The sequence below is a fragment of the Cnephaeus nilssonii genome (genome assembly GCF_951640355.1).
Source record: "Cnephaeus nilssonii genome assembly, chromosome: 13".
Taxonomy (NCBI): Eukaryota; Metazoa; Chordata; class Mammalia; order Chiroptera; family Vespertilionidae; genus Cnephaeus; species Cnephaeus nilssonii.
Genome location: NC_137084.1, coordinates 67144100 through 67165957, shown reverse-complemented (window position 1 = coordinate 67165957; position 21858 = coordinate 67144100). Strand labels below are relative to the sequence as shown.

Here is a 21858-nt window from a genome sequence, read left to right as displayed (position 1 = left end):
CCTCCCGACAGGCCCAGCCCCGATCTGCGCCAATTGGGGCTGGGCCAGCTGGCCCCCACCCATGCATGAATTCGTGCACTGGGCCTCTAGTACTTATATAAAAACTAGAGTCCCGGTGCACAAATTTGTGAACAGGTGGGGTCCCTTAGCCTGGTCGGTGATCGGGGCTGTCTCGCCCAGTCCCAATCGGGGCCGATCAGGGCCGGCTGGCCAGGGGGAGGTTGTCCGGCCAGCCCCTGCATTGGGGCCGATCGGGGGGGTCGGCCAGGGTGGGGAAGGGGCTGCAGGTTGGCCAGTGCAGGGGGAGGATAAGGGCCATGGGATGTTGGCTGTGGGAGTGCACTGACCACCAGGGGAAGCTCCCGCACGAGCGTCTGCCCCCTGGTGGTCAGTGCGCATCAGAGCAACTGGTTGACTGGTCGTTCTGGTGGTTTGGTCGTAACGGTCGCTTAGGCTTTTATATATATAGATGGGGAGAGGTAAGTTACTTTGTGTGCAATACTAATGAGAGCAAGGCAAATACCAGTAGATCTCAAGTTTGAAGGGCAATTTTGAATTATTCAGTAAGGTATATTTCTAAACAAGATAATACTGAGAAAAATCATGGACATGTTAAAAAAGCTTTACTGTTAAAGTATGTTTAACAGTTCACCAGTTACTCTTATATTTTGTTTTGGTCTTAATAACCAGTGTTAGAGATTGTGTAAATTACAGTATTTTTCCTTTACCCTCGATGGAATAAGTCTTAGTCTTCAAGTCACACAATAAATGATGGCAGTGGAACATCAACCTGACTGGAATAATTTGCTGCAGTTAGCAGGCTACAACTATGAAACTGTTGAGAATTTTGTTTTAATGACTTTGGAAGAACGATAGGAATTTGATCTACAGTTATTTTTTTTTTAGTTCAAATCAGTGTTACATTTCCTAAACAATATTCCAAATTTGGCCAGGGCTTACCACTCCACTCCAGATCAACAATGTACCTTCAACAGGGAGTTCTGAACTGGTGCACACACACATGCCTGGTGAGCCACCAGCTGTTTTTTGATTGGACAGTTTATGGGCTCATGCTGTTCTACTGAAAACCCACTGCAGACTTCTGTAGAAATTCCTCTGGCCTAGAATGCAGAAGAACTACATTGTTAATGGTTTGAGTTGTAAAAGACAACTAAATCTCAAGCCCACATTCTCCTTTGGCCACTCCCGTGAGATTATTTTAGAGGGATCAAGAGACTTCCTGGTGCCCGGAGAAAACACTTCAGCAAATGGTTTTCTTCGTAAGATATTGTTCAAGTGGTTTTGCAGTGTGATTTCAAGCTGCTCGTGTGTATGATTTTTTTTTTTTCCTCTCTCACAAAATCTAAGGTCTTGATTTATGGTCACCCCAGAAATCAGAGTCCTACAGTTGTGATATTCTGACTCAGCATTTAGATCCTGCCAACCTACAGCCAGAGATGCCTCTGTTGAACCCTGGCTACAGATATGCTTAGCTTTTAATCAGTAGAAAGAGGTGCCTAAATACAAGTTGCTATAAGGTTCTCTTAAAGAGAAATGACCTTAAGCCAAATTTCTTAGTTCAGTCATCACTATGTTAGCTTCGAGTAGCTGGCTTCAGCAGCTCATAGAAATAGTACTGAACTGAAATGCAACAGTGCTTTTTCCTCAGATTCTGCCACTTAACCCACAGCTTTGAGAATATGAATTTATCACAATTGTCTACACAGAGCATCATTACAACCTTGTGTAAATCCACTATAACACAATAATTTGTAACTGAACAAATGGAATACTGAGGTGTGGTTTCCATAACATCCCACAAAGCAAATTATACCAAAAGGTGATGTTTAACTAATAGAGTATTTTATATAGATTCTGTGAAGATCATGGAAACTATAGTCTCATCATAAAATAAACTTGGGATAATACATGAAGGAATATGGGTAAAGGTGTGTCATAACACTAACAAATAAGTTAGCAGCCTTAACACATTAAGCACCATGTCAATCACCGGTGACTGACACTATACTTTCTGTCCAGACCGGTCAGTCACTGGTGCCGCCAGCATATGGGTGAAATCGGATATCGCAGGCTAAATGGAAAGACAAAACAGGCTTGGCGCTTAACGTGTTAAATATGCTAAGGACATCCTCCTGGTTTCGATCCTATTTGTTTTTTTTGGTGATTTCTTAAGAGAGGTTCCTTTGACTAAGAATCTAGCCCTGTCCACTCATTTACTTTTAAAAACCGTATCAATTTTACAAAGTTATAGTAACTTGTTTTTAATAGTTTTACATTAAAAACAAACATTACAATTACCAGATTAGCAGTTTAGGAATTTTACAGAGGTAGACTAAGAGACTTTTTGCTCAGTTATCTCCAAATACTGCTTTGAATAGCACACAGATACCAGTTTTTTGTTTGTTTTTTAACTCCTACAGGGTTTAACTAGTCACTGCGTTTGTAAGTTTTCTGTTAAAATATGGCAGATTAAAAAATTCAGAGTACCTTTTCAATATCATCTTGTTTTGCTAGTATCTTGATTCTGCAACTCTTTTCATATGTGGTAGCTTTGAGTCTGCCAGTCTAAGGCTATGTTTATGGCTGGGAAATTATCAATTTTACTTATATCAGAGCTCTTGTATCCAGGCAATATGGCAAAAAATATTCTATAGGTGATTTGGGAAAACAACAGTTACTAAATGTCACAGGATTTTCATCTGATTTCTAATTCAGTAATAAAACTTTAATCAGAATACTTTATCAAGTTTCTCATGGTGATTAGAATAAAGCGAGTAAATGCCAATAGTTGAAAGTGAGACAACTTGGCACATACCCTGCCAGAGACATGTCTGAATCCAGCAGCACAGGAACCTACTCAGAACTACCAAGTACAGCCAGATTCTCCATGTAACGGAACATGAACCTGATGTAATTTACGGCAGCCAGGATCAGGGGTGGTCTGGTTGCCATGACGGAAGAAAACATGATGGGGTCCTTGGGCTGCTCTTCTGCACCCTCAGCGACAAGATGGAAACCAGGGGGAACTAAACATAACTCAAGTCCTGCAGTTACCACCTGGGTTTCCTTTTATTACTAGTTGTTATTCTTCCCCCCCTCTCTGAAATAAACAACACGCAAACATCTGTCTGCTTATGCCAGCTGGGCGATTCATTTTCTGAGCTATTTTAGTTTTGGGTTTGTCTTCTAAGAAAAACATTATGTAAATTACTCAGTATCAGGCTCTAAGTAAGATTACTATACTTCTAAATATTTAGAATGCCCCTCCTTGTTCTCTCTAGAAACTTCTTCTCAAATCCACATTAATGACCCACCCCTGTAAGCTTCTGAGTATTCTGCTGAACTAGACTAAATCAGTTACCTAAAGGTAGTACAATTCCGGTTCACATAATCCAGAATGAAGGTAACTGGGCTTCAAGCCATCCAACATAGGTACAGCCTGCAGGCACAGGTTTAGTTTTGAGCTAAGATGTATAATCAGACATTTTGCACAAGGCAAGGCAAACGATAATTTTCAAGCTCCATGACATTAGTGTTCTTCTATTGTAAAGAAATAACAAAATATGAAGTTTTTAGATTAGCCTCACTAAAACTGATCTGTCATCCTATATAATAAAACCCTAATATGCAAATCATCCCAACAGCAGAACGACCAGTTGTATGACGTGCACTGACCACCGGGGGCAGACACTAAACGCAGGAGCTTCCCGCAGGGGGTCAGTCAGTGCGCTCCCACAGGGGGAGTGCCGCTCAGCCAGAAGCCGGGCTCACGGCTGGCAAGTGCAGTGGAGTGGCAGGAGCCTCTCCTGCCTCTGCTGCAGGTGGGCGGTAAGGAGTGATGGGTCCCAGACTGCGAGAGGGATGTCCAACTGCTGGCTTACGCCCGCTCCCCAGGCAGTAAGACATCCCCCAAGGGGTCCAGGACTGCGAGAGGGCACAGGCCGGGCTGAGCGACCCCCTGCCCCAGTGCACAAAATTTTTACGCACCAGGCCTCTAGTTGAAGATAAAGCCCTAACTGATTTGGCTCAGTGGATGAAGTGTTGGCCTGCAGACTGAAGGGTCCTGGGTTCGATTCTGGTCAAGGGCACATACCTTGGTTGCAGGCTCCTCCCCGGCCCAGGTCCTGGTCAGGGCTTGTGCAGGAGGCAACCAATTGATGTGTTTCTCTCACATCATTGTTTCTGTCTTTTCCCTCTCTTCCACTCTCCTTAAAGAATCAATGGAAAAATATCCGCGGGTGAGGATTAACAAAACAAAAAATTAAATAATTGAAGATATGGCAGGTGTTGTCCATTGGTTGGGTGTTGGCCCATGCACTGAAAGGTTACAGGTTCAGTTCCTAGTCAGGGCACATGCCCAGACTGCAGGCTTGATCCTCGATAGGAGAAATGCAGGAGGCAGCCAATTGATGTTTCACTCTCACATTGATGTTTTTCTCTCTCCCGTCCTCTCTAAAAATCAATACATATTTTTTAAAAACCATTAAAAAAAGAAATAATTTTCAGACAATCAAATCTACTTCTTAAAAGTTCAGAACCTACCACTTAAATTTGTGAGTTTTTTATTTATTTATAAAACAGTGACTAATAATTTTCACTATTATAAGTGTTATATTTTGGATACCATGAGCCAATATTTTGGAGAAATAAAACCAAAGGCTACTTTGAAAGACTGTGTCAAGTTCCTCTGTTTCTTCTGTGCTGTTACATGTAGCAAAGCTACTTAAGAATGAAGGTGGCAATTCTGCTTACACACTACCACTGATGGGATGGTCTACATGACGAGAGCAGAGCAGAAAGTACTTCACAAGTTCAAATGACAAGCTTACCTTACGTTCACCTCTGTACCAGTTACTACTGAATCACCTTTTATATTTTTATCACCAAAAAAATAATGGACTTCCAATATACTTGTTATATTGGAAGTCCATTAAGAAGCCAAAAAGTTTAAATATATTAATTGTTAAAAACAACAAAAGAAGAGTTTAAAGAATATATTTGAACCACATAAACAAACAAAAAGGTATTACATAAGAAAAAATAATGTAACAATTTATGTAAGTACCTAACATATGATAAGCATGCTCTTACATCTAAAACGAAAAAGGTAACATTGGTACTATATATATATATTTGACAAGTGTGCATTAAAGAATTCTCTAATATAAAACATTTAAAATGTGGAGGATACTTTTTCAAGATACAGAAACAATTGTTAAGATAGACACACCCACAATTCTTATAAAAACATGCTGGCTGAAGATAAAATTCATCTGAGCACTCACTTCTCAGATGTGCAAAAGCTATGAAGTTGTTAATCACTGGATATTGGCTTCCACTTTGCACGGTTTAAGTTTCAACACTGATTGGTATGAATTATGAATTACACAATTAATTACTGTTATTTTCAGTGTTTTTGTCAAGGTTCCATACAGAATGCATCTATTTAATATGAATACTTAAAACAGCAACATTATTTATTTATAAAAGTCATTTCCTTTGTTCTTTTTTTTTTCTTTCAAAAAAGGCACTATATTTAGAAAATAGTTATTATAGAAAATAGTGCTTTGGAAAATCTGAAACACTAAATCAATGTGCTCCATCAACCATAAGTAGATCTTAGCCCTAATTGAAAAGAACACAAATGTAAAAAGCTGATAAAATTTAAAGATTATAAAAACTGGTTTATTGTAAAAGCATTTCAAGAATACCCAGTTAAAAATCTTATCCCAATGCCACCCATAACAACCAAGAAGCAGTTAAACACGTTTACATTAGGAACAAGGACATAAAACAAGAAAGACCATACTGAGGCTGTGAAAGAGAAAGGACTCAGGTCTCCCTCAGGCCAGTACAGAGGGAGACAAGGTCAGAGTACTGTGCCTGTCTCGGACCACAGTGCTGCCACGACATTGAGGTATCACTGGGCAAATGAAAGTCGAGGGGAAATGAAGAACTCCATAGTCTCATTTTGTGGGTGTACCTAAGTGATTGAAATTTTAGGAACAGCTGCCTTCAATGACAGCAAGATGCAAGATAAAGTCCTTACTGAAGAAAAAGGTTATAAAGTTCTCTATCAAAGTCCCACTAAGTCTTCACAACCCCCTCCCCGCCCCTCCCTTACCTAGAGCTACTCTGCTGGTATATAAGATACGATCTTGACTTGCCGCTTACTAGCAAACTGTAGGCACTCCTTCCAAATAGCTTTATTTTCTACACATTAAAAACCCAACATGCTATATCATTCATATACTCAATTATGCATTCTAAGTAGAATTTCATTATTGCTCTAAAAAAAAAAATCAATGTATTTGCACAGTGGCCACTTTCCCCCAGACTTATTTCAAGATTTAATCTTTCCGGTGTTTTCTTAATAAAAAGCCTTAGAGTCAATTATTATGAGTGATTGACCTATTAATCCTTACATATAACACAGAGATTGCATTGTTTTTGAGCACTGAAAATACTTAATATGAAACTTCCAACTTTTGTACTTCTCTAAACCGAAGGGTCAAATACTTAGGTTTTGTAATTAGAAAAAAAAATCTATCTTCCCAAGCTGAGGCTTTTCATAACAGGTTTAGCCAGGAAAAGAGATTTTATGCCTGTTATAAACCCTTGAAAATAAGGGTTACTCTAGGAACACTGAAAGACCCTTAATCACAGAGGTGCTAGCTGGTGCCACTATAATTCACACCCAACTATTCCTTCATAGCTTATACTGAAGAGTGGATTCATGCTCATTTTTTTCCTTTAAAAAATACTCTTTGGAAACCATTATTACTCCTGTAGACACATACTCTAGTAATATCTCTTCCTGTAAAAATAAAAGTATACTCACGATTATCACTATTTCTTTGCTAAAGTCAACTACCAATATACATTTATTAATCTGACTACTTTATCAGCTAACGCATGACCGTACAGTATTATACTGTCCAGGGTCAATTCTCAGTATACAGAAGTAGGAGCAAGTCTTATATGAATAGTCTTGTAGGCAATATTTCAATGTAGTTAATGATCATTAACAAATGACAACTAAAATAACTAGAATTTACTTCCAAAACTAAGGTGAAGGTAAAACTTCCAAAACTAAAGGCAGGTGCATGACCACATAAAGCTTACTTCTGTCATGTACATTATGAACCTACTCAGTGATTGCCCATCAAGACTTAAAATTAGTCCAAGGGAGTAAGAAGGGGAAAATATAGCCATTTCCTGTTTGCTACTTTCAAATTTATCAGATAATATTCACTGTGTGCCCGGAGGGCATTATCCTTAAGGCATTATCCACAACAACAGCCTTTCTAGAACATGAAACTTCCTCAAACATCTGTAGACTGCCCCAACCAGATTTAAACTACCTGTGAAATATAAACTATCAGTCATGTATTCTAAATGCATATATTCAAAACTACCACTTTAAAATAAGTTGGAAAGTAGGGAAACCTAAAAAAAAAAAAAATACATTCTGCTATCACACTATCATATAAAATTATAAGTGTGTCAGGGTGTGTATGTGTATATGTATGTGTGTGTATATATATATATGCGTACATATATATACACACACACATATATATGTATATATATGTAGAGAGCAGATAATCAAGATTTAAATAAAAATGTAAAAAATCAGGAAATGTAGATTTTACCAAAGAAACTATAATAACCATCCCAGCTACAACTATAAACAGATTCACTACTATGGTCATTCTCGGTTCCAGGAAAAAACACACACCCACAAAAACAAAAACAAAAACCCAATCAACCAAAACAAAACGAACCCACAATAAAACCCATCAAAACCTATACTAGAGTATGTGGTAATAATTAATATATTTCTATGGAAATTGTCTCATGCCTTATAAGCTCCTAAAATAAAATCAAAGTCACTAAGTGACTAATGATATAGCACTAGGAGGAAAAAAACAAACAAAACAAAACAAAACCCACTGAAAGTAAAACAGTCTTCAGCCTTGGTTTCAGCTATCTCTCCAAATCATCATTAAGTACTTAATATCAGACACAACATATTTGGTTTATCAGACCAGTAAGTCATGTTTTTCCACTGGCCAAAAGCAGCTGAAGAAATAATTGCTTAAACAAACTAAATGTGGTGACATGAAGCATCTGACTTCCAGGTCTGTCTATTTAGTTAAAATAATTGGTGAACATCTAACTGGGCAAAAGGAATGGCATCCATCATCAAAACAGGCTCACTTCCCCTAGCCCCCAAAACAAACAGTAGTTATAATAGCAAAAGAAACAAAAAGTTTTGTGGCTTTTTTTGATTCTTTAGGGCCAACTATGAAAGAGGTCAGCAATATAGTAACAGCAGCAATGGACAAGGAAGAGCAAAATAGTGGATGAAAGAATCTTGCTGGACGTTTGTTCATCTTTTTCTGTATTAGCCAGGAGATCGCAACTGGCTTATTTGGAAATTTCTGGTATGTGTGTCTTATCTCCTTAGATCCTTCACAGATTTAGAATTCAGTCTACCTGAGGGCTCTATAACCATGTAAGGAAGCTTTCTTTATCTAGCTTGGTGGCAGCCAAAACGGACTCCATGTCATTTAGGATGTCAGAACTCAGAGCTTCCTGCAGACTTGGCATCAATTCCTCTCCTTCTATGTTCATTCCATCTCCCTCCAGTGTTCCAAGGTCCACATTTGTCCCAGGAATGGCTTCAAGGTAGTCTGGAAAACGATTCTGCTGTGAGGGCAGCGTGCTTTGGTTGATCGTATCACCTAGTTGGAACAGAGAAAGAGACAGAATAAGGTTCTTGTGGAAAAGATAAGAACAGAGCTGTATCATGTGAGAGCACACAGAAATGCATAAAGAAAAGCACTCCTGACTGACCTGAAATGATGCACAGCTTATTTTAGACCAAACAACTCATAAATAACAATGCCAATATTACTTCTGCTTAAACATTTGTCCACATATTTAACCAACAATTTGACTGCTTGCGTATCACTATGTGCTGAGCACTAAAGGAGGGGGAGAGCTATGATAAAAGTAAAAATCCCCTGAAAAATTATATATAGCAAGGAAGAAGGAGCAAGCACACCACACAAGAGCGTCACCACCTGATTCTCTTCCAGATAGCACACCAGCGTAAGAGGAAATAGGAAAATGAATGGTATAGTCCCATCTTTCCCTAAATACACTTTGGGAAACACTAAAGTAAAAGGACTGGATGAAAACTCTATTCCACTCTTGGAGATTCACATTTCATAATACAGCAAAGCAAGTCTCCCAAGAAGTCCTTGAATAAATAAGTCCTCTTTGCTTTGCTTCTGGGTTTCCCAAATTTGCCTGGCCACAAAACCCTTTTGGGGGGCACATGACAAAGTTAACATTCCTTAGAGCTCCAATTTTCAGAAAAATTAACAGGAACCATTAAGTGTTATAGTGACTTGGAGAAAAGACAAATGGGGAACAGGAGTAAGGAAATGTATTTGAATGAGAGGGGTCTGAAATGACTCCTAAGGATGACTGAGGATTTAGATAAGCCGAGACAAAGGGGGACAGGGGATTCTAGGAAGCATCACCGCCATGAGCTGGATGAGCACAGGCTTTGACAAAAGACTGGCCAAACACTGTCAGCTAAGAACCCGCCAGCTGGAGAATGGCTGCACGTTCCTGCCAGTTCCTGCCCTCTGACAGTTGCCAAGTCCAGGGCAACCAGGTGAGCCACAGGAGAAAGGGTTCCTCAATGACTCTGTGAGGCAGGTATTTCTCAGCACCTGCAAGACTCCTGTAACTATTCTAACAATAAAGTAGGTGAACCCCATCACCAAGCCTTCCCCACTTGGTTTCCTGAGCCCCGTAACACCTAAGTTGGACCAAAAGCCCTCTGAGAAAAGAGAGAGGCAGACACTGAATCACATATAGAAATTTCTCTTCAAAATTACGACTATAAATCTCCATTAATAGAGAATTCTAATAAGGTCCTGAATTCCCCTGCCAACTATCCACTATTTTAAATGCTAAAATAAGTCATGTCTTTGCCCTAGCAGGTTTAGCTCGGTGGATAGAGCGTCGGCTGCAGACTGAACGGTCGGAGTTTTGATTTGGGTCAAGGGCACCTTCCTCAGCTGCAGGCTCCTCACCGGCCTGAGCCCTGGTCAGGCCTTGTGCAGGAGGCAACCAATCGATGTGTTTCTTTCACATCGATGTTTCTCTCTGTCTTTCCCTCTCTCTAAAATCAATGCAAAAATATCCTCAGGTAAGGGTTAAAAAATAAATAAAACAAGTCATGTCCTCATTTTGTTCAAATAGAGCTAAGATTCCATCACATTTAAAAACTGAGAAAAGACTTAAATTACAAATTGCCATAAAAGAAGGCACAATTTGAATTGAAGTTGATAGAATTTTAATGGCTTTCTTCTGAATAATCGTTGCTCACAGCTTATTAGCCCTGATGATAAAATGATGGTACTTGCCTGGCAGTCAATTCTTCAGAGGGATAAGGAATACCAACCTGTATCCATTTCATCAACACTGTTCAAGAAGTCATCTGGGGTTCGAGGGACACTGTAGCTGCTCATGCTCAGTCCACTGTCTGTACTCTCATCTCGAGAGTGATAGGTGCCACTACAAAGAGAGTTAAAGACCAATACAAAAATAAAAACGATTTCAAGTAAAAATAAACACCTGCTGAGCACTAACAGGATTCTCAAAGAGGATTAGTGAAAATTGCTGCCCTCCAACATCTGAAACCAGCTCCCTCCCTTCAGGGCCCATGTACAGCCCTTGGTCAGTGCAATGAAATAGAAAAAGTCATCCTAATCGAAGCTGCAGTTCTAAGGGGCCAAGATTTCTCTTAAATGTCTGGGCCTGATGGTTATAGGGAATAAAAAAGATCTATTCAGTTCCCAGCTGACAGAAATTCTCTGTCTAGGTCTTCTCTTTGTAATTCCATTTTGAATTTGGGAGATCTACATACTTATTTCAAGGTCTCCATTCCCCAAATAGTGGTAGCACAGGTGTAGGTGGCAACACAGACTTTAGGTGGGCGGTGAGACATGTCTGTACTAGAATCACATTAAACTCCCAGTTCTTCTGCGGAGAGTTTAAGCCAAGGGGGAAAAAATCAATGCAAAAATAAAGAACCAGAATTCCTGTTTGGACTAGACCAGAAGAGATAAGTCACTGCCGATTCTCTAGGAACTCCCATTGCTTGATCTTGGGAAAGATTGCTTCTGTTTTAAGGGGAAAACCCAAATGCCTCAGAAGCTAGTGGCTCTGCAGACAGCAGCTGGCATTGACTGTAAAATGTGGGGTTCTACCAATTCTAGGACATTTTATGGCAAAGTGTGAAATAAAGGCAACTGTTGTTCATGGGTCTGTGACCATGATGTAAACTTTAACTTACCTCACAGCTTGGACATGTAAGCAGCTATTTAGTTACACAAATGTTAAAAAACAAACACAGTCCTAGACGGTTTGGCTCAGTGGATAGAGCATCGGCCCGTGGACCAAAGGGTCCCGGGTTCGATTCCGGTCAAGGGCACGTACCTCAGTTGCAGGCTCCTCCCTGGCCTGGGCCCTGGTTGGGGCTTATGCAGGAGGCAACCAATTGATGTGTTTCTCTCACATCAATGTTTCTCTCTTCTACTCTCTCTAAAAACCAATGGGAAAATATCCTCGGGTGAGAATTAACAAAAACAAACCAACTAACAAATAAAAACAACTAAGCTTTATAAAGGAGCTTTAATAGTTGCTCAAGGTGAAAGCTCGGTTCCCCCAAATTTCTTCCCCCACTCTGTATATTGTGACCACTGGTTTGCTCTAATGCTTCTGCCAGATTTCGGCAAGATTCAAAAGCCTCACACAGACCCAAGAAAACACAATTTTGCCTCTGAGACCATTTGTATACAATGCAGCCGCACAGGAGAAGGCCTTAGGATGTGGTTTGTTTTTATTTTGCCTGCCCTGATCCAGGACAAGGCCTGGTCCTAGTTGTCACTGTTCCCACTGCTAAGCATGGGCACACACCAAACTCTCCGGACTCTGCTATGGAACAGCTGGACTTACACAGTTGTGCAGCTCTCTCCAAGCCACAGGGAAGCACATGGCATTCCTGAGGATGGAGTTACAGAGCCACTTCCCTGACAAGGAGATGCTTGCTCCCTGCAGAACCCCATTGCCATGCCATAAACATACATGAGCATCTGCTACTACAACAGGCATTAGACTAGGCTCAGATGCAGAGGAGGTTAAAAGCAATAACCACCAACACCGGGTGCTTTCTGAGAGGCTCACACTTCAGGGCGGGAGATGAGCAAATAAAAACAGGAATGAATCACACAAAGGGCTATGTGAGCGCAGTGGCTTTTAGAACAAAGAGGAGGGAGCTTAAAAAGTACAGTGGGAAGGTTTCGTGGACAGGACACCTTGGCCCTGAAGGCTTTCAGGGTAAAAGGGAGATAAGGGGATGTTGCACCACTGCTAAGAGTCAACTCCATGGCAAGTTAGGGGAGTGTTTAGAGCTTAAGAAATCTGTATGAACTGAGTTAACAGGCAATGGGGAAACCACCATAAGTTTTTGAAAGAGAAATGGTATAGTCAGATGCGTGTTTCAGAAATGGGGGTAGAGGCACTATAGAGAGTGGACACAGCATTTTGCCTTTGGACTAATATCACTGACGATCTGCCACGCTGAGATCTGTACCAGAAATCACAATCGCCAACTGCAGCCCAGCTTTCAGAGGTTTTAAGAAAGAATCTTCACCAGTGACTAAGAAAGATATACATTCTGTCCATTTTTCTAAGTAGCCTAATTTTATCCCTGGATCAATACAGGCCTTCAATAGATGGGTACTGGAATTATACTGATCTGAAATTTCCCTTGTGGGGGGAACAAATATTCTGTGGCTATGACCTTTCTTAACTAGCTTCAGTTGAAGTTCAGAACTATAGTCTTATATAAATACACTCAGTTTTTGGCAGAACTTTAAACTGTATGTGTCAACGTGAGGTTAAAACACTGCTGAATGAGGTGAATGTTTTGTTACATAACTAGCACATTAAATTCCTGTGTATTTCATGTAGGCCTGTTCTATATTTAGCAGTCTTTCTACCCATGCTTTGTATCCCACCCCACCTTCCCTGAAATTAAATTTACTTAATAAACTCCCCCAAAATAAAATAAAATAGACTATATGTTGTCAAAAGAGCAAAGTTTGTTTTTCTTAAGATCATAACGTTTTCAACTCAGTTGGTGAGAACTGAATGAGTAGCATAATAGCTTTCCTAAACTAAGGGACCTGTAAGTCTCTTAAAACTTATGTTGTTTAAAATTAGTTAAAAAAAAAAAAAAAAAAGCAAAAGCACAAAGACCAGAAAGTATTTGTTCCTTAATTTTAAAAACTGAAACTCTAAAATACCTTGTAACTTAAAAGAATGAACTCTAGTCCAATCTTAATTTTAAATGGTTTTCTAGGCAACAAATACGACCTGTTCCAACTTGCAGTTTTCGACTAGGCACTATACATAACATCACAGGCTTCCTGATCACAGGCTGGTGGTAACCCACTCCTTTGACTGCATTTCAAATGCTGCCTTAAATATTAATGCATTTTTTAAAAAGCACAATTTACATTTTATCTCCTTTATGAGCACAAGGCCTTGTAGTGCTGCTGCGTGAAGCACTCAGGGTGAACACTTATGTGGAAAATTCCTTCCAATCTTCCTTATAGTGCAGCCTACAGCCCTAAGCAGGTTTAAGATGCAGTTCATTTGCTTTCATAGAAAGGCATTCACATGTTTCTCCACGATTCTGTAATTTTAAGTAAGGGTTAGTCAACAATATAGGCAGGAGCAACACGTGACTGTGAATTAAGTATCCCCTCTACAAGTCTGAACAGCTCACTTCCTCTCTCAGGAGCCAGCTTTTAATCCTCGTTTTATTGTACCTGCCATTTATGGAAAGATTCCTTTACAACTATGATTTTTGGCCCACACAGATGTTCAAACAGCTTATTACAAGTACTAAGGAGAATAATCTCAAAGCTATGATCTTTTTCAGATACTGGCCAGTAGTAACTCTCACCAACCTGTTCAGAAAGGGATCTGAGCTATTGGTCGTCATTGTTCTCAATTCCTGAGACATCCCAGGAGAAGACACTGGATTCTGAGTCCCACCATCCGGCTCCAGTGTTGGTAACTGGCTCCGGAGAGCTAATTCCTAGAAAAAACAAATACAAACAGAATCAGTCTACAGATGAACAAATTTATTGTTAGGTTAAAAAAATACAAGGCACATTAGGGTAACCATGTGCATATAAATTAAAGTATTAACATCTATTTAAAGTAAGTTTCCCAGTCAGAAAGACCAAGTTCTTCTATCCATTTCAGGTGGATATGGATTAAAAATTAAATCATATAAATTGAAAGTTTTTCTAGTTTATTAACCCCAAAACATATGTACCTTATTACCCAATTTCACTGTTATTTTCCTTACTTTGGCAGACACTCCCAAATCCTTCCTTGGGGTAGGATGGCACATCTGGTCTTTTACAAGGTAATTCCTCTTAATGTGCATTTTTACTCATTAACCTTCAATATGGTTTTGTGTGTTTGGCATCAGTAATAAAAATAAAGTCAGAAGAACACTTGGTAATTTATTGTAAGACACCCTCTCCACGCCTCCTGTACTGTTTTACACTTTGTATCAGGTGTCTCTTTTTTTTTATTTTTTTGTTAATCCTCACCTGAGGATATTTTTCCACTGGTTTTTACAGAGAGTGGAGGGAGGGGTAGAGACAGAGAAACATGATGTGAGACACATTGATTGGTTACCTTCTACACTCGCCAGGGATCAAGCCTGCAACCCAGGTCCGTGCCCTTGACCGGAATCAAACCCGGTATCCATGGAGCCAAACCAGCTGGGGCTAGGTGTCTCATTGCGACTTCAGGTTTTTCTGTCTTAAACAGGGGCACCAAACAACAGAATGCCACCTGGAAACCTGAGCCAAAGCTATGCGTCACCACCACCCTGATGGCTCCAGGCCTGCCTCAACAGGCCTCCAAGCATCCCAGCCTCTGCCCAGGACCGTGGGCTAGTTTACCGCTGCTCTGTCCTTTTTCTCACTTGAGTTTCCACGGTGCCTCCCAAGCTCTTATAAGCATTATCTCTACTGGAGAATTAGCTTTCTCTCCCTTCAACTTTTTTGTTTTGGCTTGAAGTATGGCTTTTTATCACAAAGGACCTGCTCTCTCCAGCAGCCTTCCTGAACTCAGAGCCGAGCCTGCACGGAGGCACCTGCCCACTGAGCACCTGCCCACCGAGCACCTGTCCACCAAGCACCTGCCCACTATCTCCAGCCCCGCACGCCCTCCGTTGTCACTGGGTCCTGAGGTGGCAGATATATTCTGAGCTCTGCACCATCACTTCTAAACTATGAATTCTTCCTCATGCAAAAACCACCTTTTTAAATTCAGGTTTATGCCTTTTGTGATGTAGCATCCCTCAAAACGGGTTTTCTTAACCACAGAATCATGACAGAGTGAAGAGGGCCTCTGAACTTGGATGGAGGAAATAAAATTACACATTTTCACTAACTTCTGACTGAAACGTAGCATTTCCTTTAATTACAAATATAGGCAACAGACAGTAGTATTTAGCATATTGTCTTTTCATCAATAGAAGGCATTTTATATTACACCGTAGCTGTGTCAAGTATGTTAAAATACCACTCACCTCATTACCATTTCAATGTTCTGGTAGATACATAACACTCTATCATTAGGTGGATGACTCACTCACTCAACATGACAGCTCCTTGACCTTCGGATTTCAATGATCATCATCTCCACCTACCTCAATCATCCACTTGCACGGCTAAGACCTTGCTATTTAAATGAAGCCTACCACTAAAACCTTTAGTCATGTTTGGTTCACTTCACTGCAACTGCATCCGTCACCCCAGACTTGTCAACATCCGTGCACAAAACCTAGATCCCTATCATGGACGTTTCTGGGTCTCTAAATTGCAATGCTACTGACCCCTTCACCATTATTCATTCAACTTCATTCCCTCAGTCATGCCCTGGAACTGGCTTAGAAATCCTACCCCCCCACACACCCCTTGGGGAAATCTTACATGCACTCATCCCACTCACTGGGACCGTGATTTTCTTGCCGCCCAGTTCCTGCATGATGTGGTTCCTACTCTACCAGAGCTACAGACCTACGACCTCAGGACTCCAGTATCTTCTCTCTACCACTATTCTAGTGTACTGGCTTCCTTTCAGTTCTTTTTTATTTTCCTTTTTTAAAAAATTGAGGTATAATTGACATATAATATTATATTAGTTTCAGGTGTGAACATAATGATACAATATTTGCTTAACTGTGAAATAATCACCACAATAAGTCTAGTTACCAGCCGTACCCATACATAGTTACCAATATTTTCTTTCTCTTGTGATGAAGACTTTGAAATATAGTTTTATTGATTTCAGAGAGGGAGAGGGAGAGACAGACAGAAACATCAGTGAAAGAATCATTGATTGGCTGCCTCCTGTACGCCCCACACTGAGGATTGAGTCTATAACCCAGGCATGTACCCTGACCGGGAACTGAATCATAACCTTCGGGTTCAAAGGCTGCCACTCAACCACTGAGCCATGCCAGCTGGGCATAATGAAGATTTATAAGATTTACTCTTAGCAACTTTCAAACTTATAATACAGTATTATTAACTATAATCACCATGCTGTACATTATACCCCCACAACTTATTTTAAAACTAGAATTTTGGCTCTAGTAGGTTTGGCTCAGTGGATAGAGCATTGGCCCACAGACTGAAGGGTCCAGGAATCGATTCCGGTCAAGTGCACATACCTTGGTTGCTGGCTTGATCCCTGGCCCTGGTTGGGCAATGCAGGAGGCAACCAATTTATGTGTCTCTCTCACATCAATGTTTTTCTCTCTGTCTCTCCCCCTCCCTTTCACTTGCTCTAAAAATCAATGGAAAAATATCCTTCGGTGAGGATTAAAAAAAAAAAAAATTAAAAACATACTGGAATTTTGTACCTTTTTACTCCTTTCACACAGTTAACCCACCCTCCACCCCACCACTCTGGCAAGCACCAATCTGTTTTCTTAATCTGTAAACTTGGTTTTTCATTTTGTTTTTTTAGATTCTACTTATAGGTGGAACTAAACAGTATTTGGCTTCCACTGACTTATTTCACTTAGTATAATGACATCAAGATCCATCCATGATGTCATAAATGGAAAGATTCTATTCTTTTTTTATGAATGAACTAGAGGCCCGGTGCACGAAATTTGTGCACGGGGGGGGGGGGGGGGGGAGGAGAGGAGGGGGAGAAGGGAGGGTGTGTCCCTCAGCCCAGCCTGCACTCTCTCCAATCTGGGACATCCCTCTCACAATCCAGGACTGCTGGCTCCCAACTTCTCGCCTGCCTGCCTTCCTGATTGCCCCTAACCGCTTCTGCCTGCCAGCCTGATTGATGCCTAACTGCTCCCCTGCCAGCCTGATTGCCCCTAACTGCCCTCCCCTGAAGGCCTGGTCCCCCCAACTGCCCTCCCCTGCAGGCCTGGTCACCCCCAATTGCTCTCCCCTGCAGGCCTGGGTCCCCCCCAACTGCCCTTCCCTGCAGGCCCAGTTGCCCCCAGCTTCCCTCCTCTGCCTGCCTGGTCACCCCTAACTGCCCTCCCCTGCAGGCTTGATTGCCCCCAACTGCCCTCCCTCCCAACTGCCCTCCCCTGCTGGCCATCTTGTGTCCACATGGGGGCAGCCATCTTGTGTATTGGAATGATGGTCAATTTGCATATTATTCTTTTATTAGATAGGATAGAGGCCTGGTGCATGGGTGGGGGCTGGCTGGTTTGCCCTGAAGGGTGTCCCGGATCAGGGTGGGGGTTCCCTTGGGGCATGGGGCGGCCTGGGCGAGGGGCCTGTGGTGGTTTCAGGCCGGCCACGCCCCTGGAGACCCAAGTGGAAGCCCTGGTATCTGGGATTTATTTATCTTCTGTAATTGAAACTTTGTAGCCTTGAGCAGAGGCCAGGACTGGCCAGGGTGGGCGGGAAGCTTGGCTTCCTCCATCACCAGGGGCAACCCAAGCCTCCTGCTCTCTCCAGCTCCGTGGCTGCTGCCATTTTTGTTGGGATTTATTTATCTTCTATAATTGAAACTTTGTAGCCTTGAGCAGAGGCCAGGGCTGGCCAGGAAGCTTGGCTTCCTCATTTGCCGGGGCAACCTAAGCCTCCTGCTTGCTCCAGCTCTGTGGCCGGCCGCCATCTTGGTTGGATTAATTTGCGTACGCACTCCTGATTGGCTGGTGGGCGTGGCTTGGTGTAGCGGAGTGATGGCTAATTTGCATGTTACTCTTTTATTAGTGTAGATAGTATTCTATTGTACACATACATATACCACATCTTTATTCATGGATAGACACTTAGGTTGTTTCCATATCCTGGCTATTATGAATAATGTTGCAATGAACATGAGGGCGCAAATTATCTTTTCAAATTTTTGATTAAAAATTTTTTAAATGATTTATTTCTTGAATTTATTGAGGTGACATTGGTTAATAAAATTATGTAGGCCACTTCTCTTGTTCAAAGCTGTCAAAGCTTTACTTTCTGCTGCCTTTAACAACCAAATTTCTGTTGTCAGCAGACACTGCAGAACCAACTTACCTAAATTTACCAAGAAAGGTAATTTAGAGATGCAAATAAGAAGGGAAAGCATTCCAAGTTGCCTAACAAGATATCCAACTCCCTGAAGGGCTATGGAACATACTTTTCATCAAATCTATACTTGAGCCATGCATGACTAAGAGTAACTAACCTAGGGATTCATCTGTACTGAACTTGAAAGGCTCAAGGAAAAAAACGCCACTTTATTTTTACTGGTGGTGGTAGGAGGGTATTGGCATCATCAAACAGGGAACAATTTGGCATGCAAATACAATGTTATAAGGCCAATGTTAAGAAATTAATATATACAGATTATAAAAACCATATTTCAAGGTATAAATATTCAACTCACTTTTGACACTTCTAGTTTACAGCAAAAAGTGTTGATTAGATGCCCTTAGTAATTTTCTGAACAGCTTGAGGTATAAATTGATGTATAATAACTTACACACGTTACCCCAAAAAGGATACATTCTTATATAGCTCAGTATTTGCTAACAACAAAATAGCTTTATATAATGAAAGTTGACTTGGTAGTCCCCTCCCCAAGTCATTAATTCTTATGTTAATATTTTCACCTGCTGTGAATATGATTTATTTCACAGGATTCAATAAAGATAATCAATTTCTGTTGCTATTTTAAAGAAATTGTCAAAAATGGGAAAGGGAAACTTCTGTATTTAGATAGGAAAACAAGCCAACCTTTCCCCTCCTTCTTAGTCTATGACTTTGGAATTCAAAACCAGTTAACTTCTACTTCCCACATAGACAGAGACACACACACACACACACACACACACACACACCCCGCCCATAAAAGTTAGTTTTAAAAGGCAGATCTTAGAAGTGAAATGGAAATTTGGAGAAGTGTCTTACTATATATGTTTTACCTACGCAGATTTTGTAGGAGTGAGCATGGAATCAGAGCTGGCTGAAAGAGTTCTTCTGTAGCTGACCTTTTCCAGTAGGAAGAAATTGCAGATTTTCTTGGGAGTGAGCTTTATTTGTAACCAAGGATTATAAAGATGAACGAGAACACACATATAAAATTAAGAATTTTAGAAAATATTGAAAATTAGTTTTAGAGCTGTAGAGACATTTTGCTAGTGACTCCAGAGAAAAGTAATTATTTTAATGTGGATAAGTATGAAATGAACTTGCACAATCTGAATTTTTTGATCAAAAATGTATTTCATGTAAACTTTTTCCATTATACTGCATTAAAAAGTAAGCCTGTATGTATTTATTTATATGTAAAATAAGCCCATTTTATTGCAATAAAGTACATTATATCAAAACAGATTCTGGATGAATATGAACATTATTTTGTAATTGGGTAAATCTGGCCTGGCTGTTTAAAAATAAGCCTCTGGGACATAACTGGATTGTCTACAAAAACTGATTTCAGCTGAAACATGTTATGTTGAAAGTTACGTTCATCTCTAACGAGGATTTTTATCCTGAACAAATGCCTAAAATTAGAATACTGAGCTAAAAATATGTTTGTTAAGCTTCTCTTTTCCCCAAGGTAGTTAGAAAAAATAGTTTGTTAGACTCAAAAATGGAGAAGTAAGCAAGTTGATAGGAAATTTGGCCAAAATCTAATCATGCTTCTGTATTTCAAAGGTCAAATAGCTTTTCTGGAGTAGTATTTGACTTTTTGTAAGCGAAGCAAGTATTTTTAGCTCATTTTATTCTGTAATAATGCAAAAATGTGGTGGCTTTTCCCATTGAGCTTGTAAATCTTTGCTAATTTGGGACGCACTTAGTCAGAGCTCTCTGCTCTAAGTAAAACCAATGGTTCCAGCTGGGTCTGGAGGGAACTTTCCAGGATGGTTGATAAAGAAAAGCACGTTTGCCTGCTTTACGGAGCAGACTTCTATGGACTCAGGACCTAGCCATAAGCCACTGACCTTTTTCATACTGCCCTTGTTTCATTTAAAGAGTGGTATTATTTCCCATATAGTAAAAAGACACTTTAAGATAGTATAACTGTTAGTTATAGTATTTTGGTGCCATATAAAATGGATGTTTTGGTTCATATCATTTAGAAAATGAGAAAAGCAATAGAAATAGTCAGTAGTCTAGGAACATTTAGAACGTGTCTAGGTTATTAAGTTCTTTGGGTATCTAAGATAAATGAAAGCATCTAACTACACAAAGTCACATAATTCAGAACCACCCAAATGTCTGTCAATAGGTGAATGGATAAAATAATTGTAGTATATCCCTATAATGGGATGCTAGTTAGCAATAAAAAGGAATGGACTATAAATACAACATGAATGAATCTCAAAATAATAATGCTAGGTGAAAAAGTTATGATTCCACTGCCAGAAAATTTGAAAAATACAATGTAAACTTTACTTTCTTAAATCATTTTGTCTTTAGCAAATTCTAAGCTATGTAATAGTATATCCATTTTTGAATAGTACAAGGCACATAAATGAAGGTCCTTTCCACCCCATAATCAAAGGAAGATTACTTTAGTAAACTAGAAATCCAAATTTAGAAATGGAGAATAACTCTAAAAATATACATTTTATAAATAGCTTGGCTTAGTGATAGAAGTTTATGTTGACAATTCCAAAAATAGAGGGGGAAAAGCCATTTCTTCCAACTATGCAAGATAGGCCCCATTTTCCAACACAACTCTCAACAGTCAAAGATATTTCATTATGTTTGAAGTTATTAAAATGTTTAGCCAAGGTTTAGAATGTTTTTTAAAAAAACATTACATTTAAAAAATATTTTTTAAATTGATTTCAGAGAGGAAGGGATAGGGAAAGAGAGAGATAGAAACATCAATGATGAGAATCACTGATCGGCTGCATTTTGCACACCCCACACTGGAGATCGAGCCCACAACCCCGACATAAGCCCTGACCAGAATCCAACTGTGACCTTCTGGTTCATAGGTGGATGCTCGACCACTGATCCATGCCAGCCAGGCTGCTTTATGTTTTTTAATGTTGTGCCTTTACCAAAATATCTTCAACTTCAAAAACATTTCTGACTAAAAAGTGTGTATATATGGATTTGGGGATAGTTATAACTGTAGATAATCCTAACTTCTGAAAAGTAATATCCAAAATAGATTTACAGTTTGGTGTGCCCAGCATTATCTTGAGGTTCACACTCTTTCCGACAGAGC

At 40.1% G+C, this 21858-nt stretch overlaps 1 protein-coding gene across 12 annotated transcripts in view; it reads right to left on the bottom strand.

Annotated features, from left to right (window-relative positions):
- Positions 1–5000: 5000 nt before the first annotated feature.
- YAP1 (Yes1 associated transcriptional regulator) overlaps positions 5001–21858 on the bottom strand; it is a 128742-nt gene continuing 111884 nt past the window's right edge. For all 12 annotated transcript variants that reach the window (XM_079788742.1, XM_079788733.1, XM_079788731.1 and 9 more), the window contains 3 exons: positions 14088–14218; positions 10511–10623; positions 5001–8771 (listed from right to left, as the gene is read on the bottom strand). In XM_079788742.1, the coding sequence (XP_079644868.1) occupies positions 8533–8771; positions 10511–10623; positions 14088–14218 (483 nt within the window). In that variant the 3' untranslated portion in view covers positions 5001–8532. The remainder of the gene's footprint in view (positions 8772–10510; positions 10624–14087; positions 14219–21858) is intronic.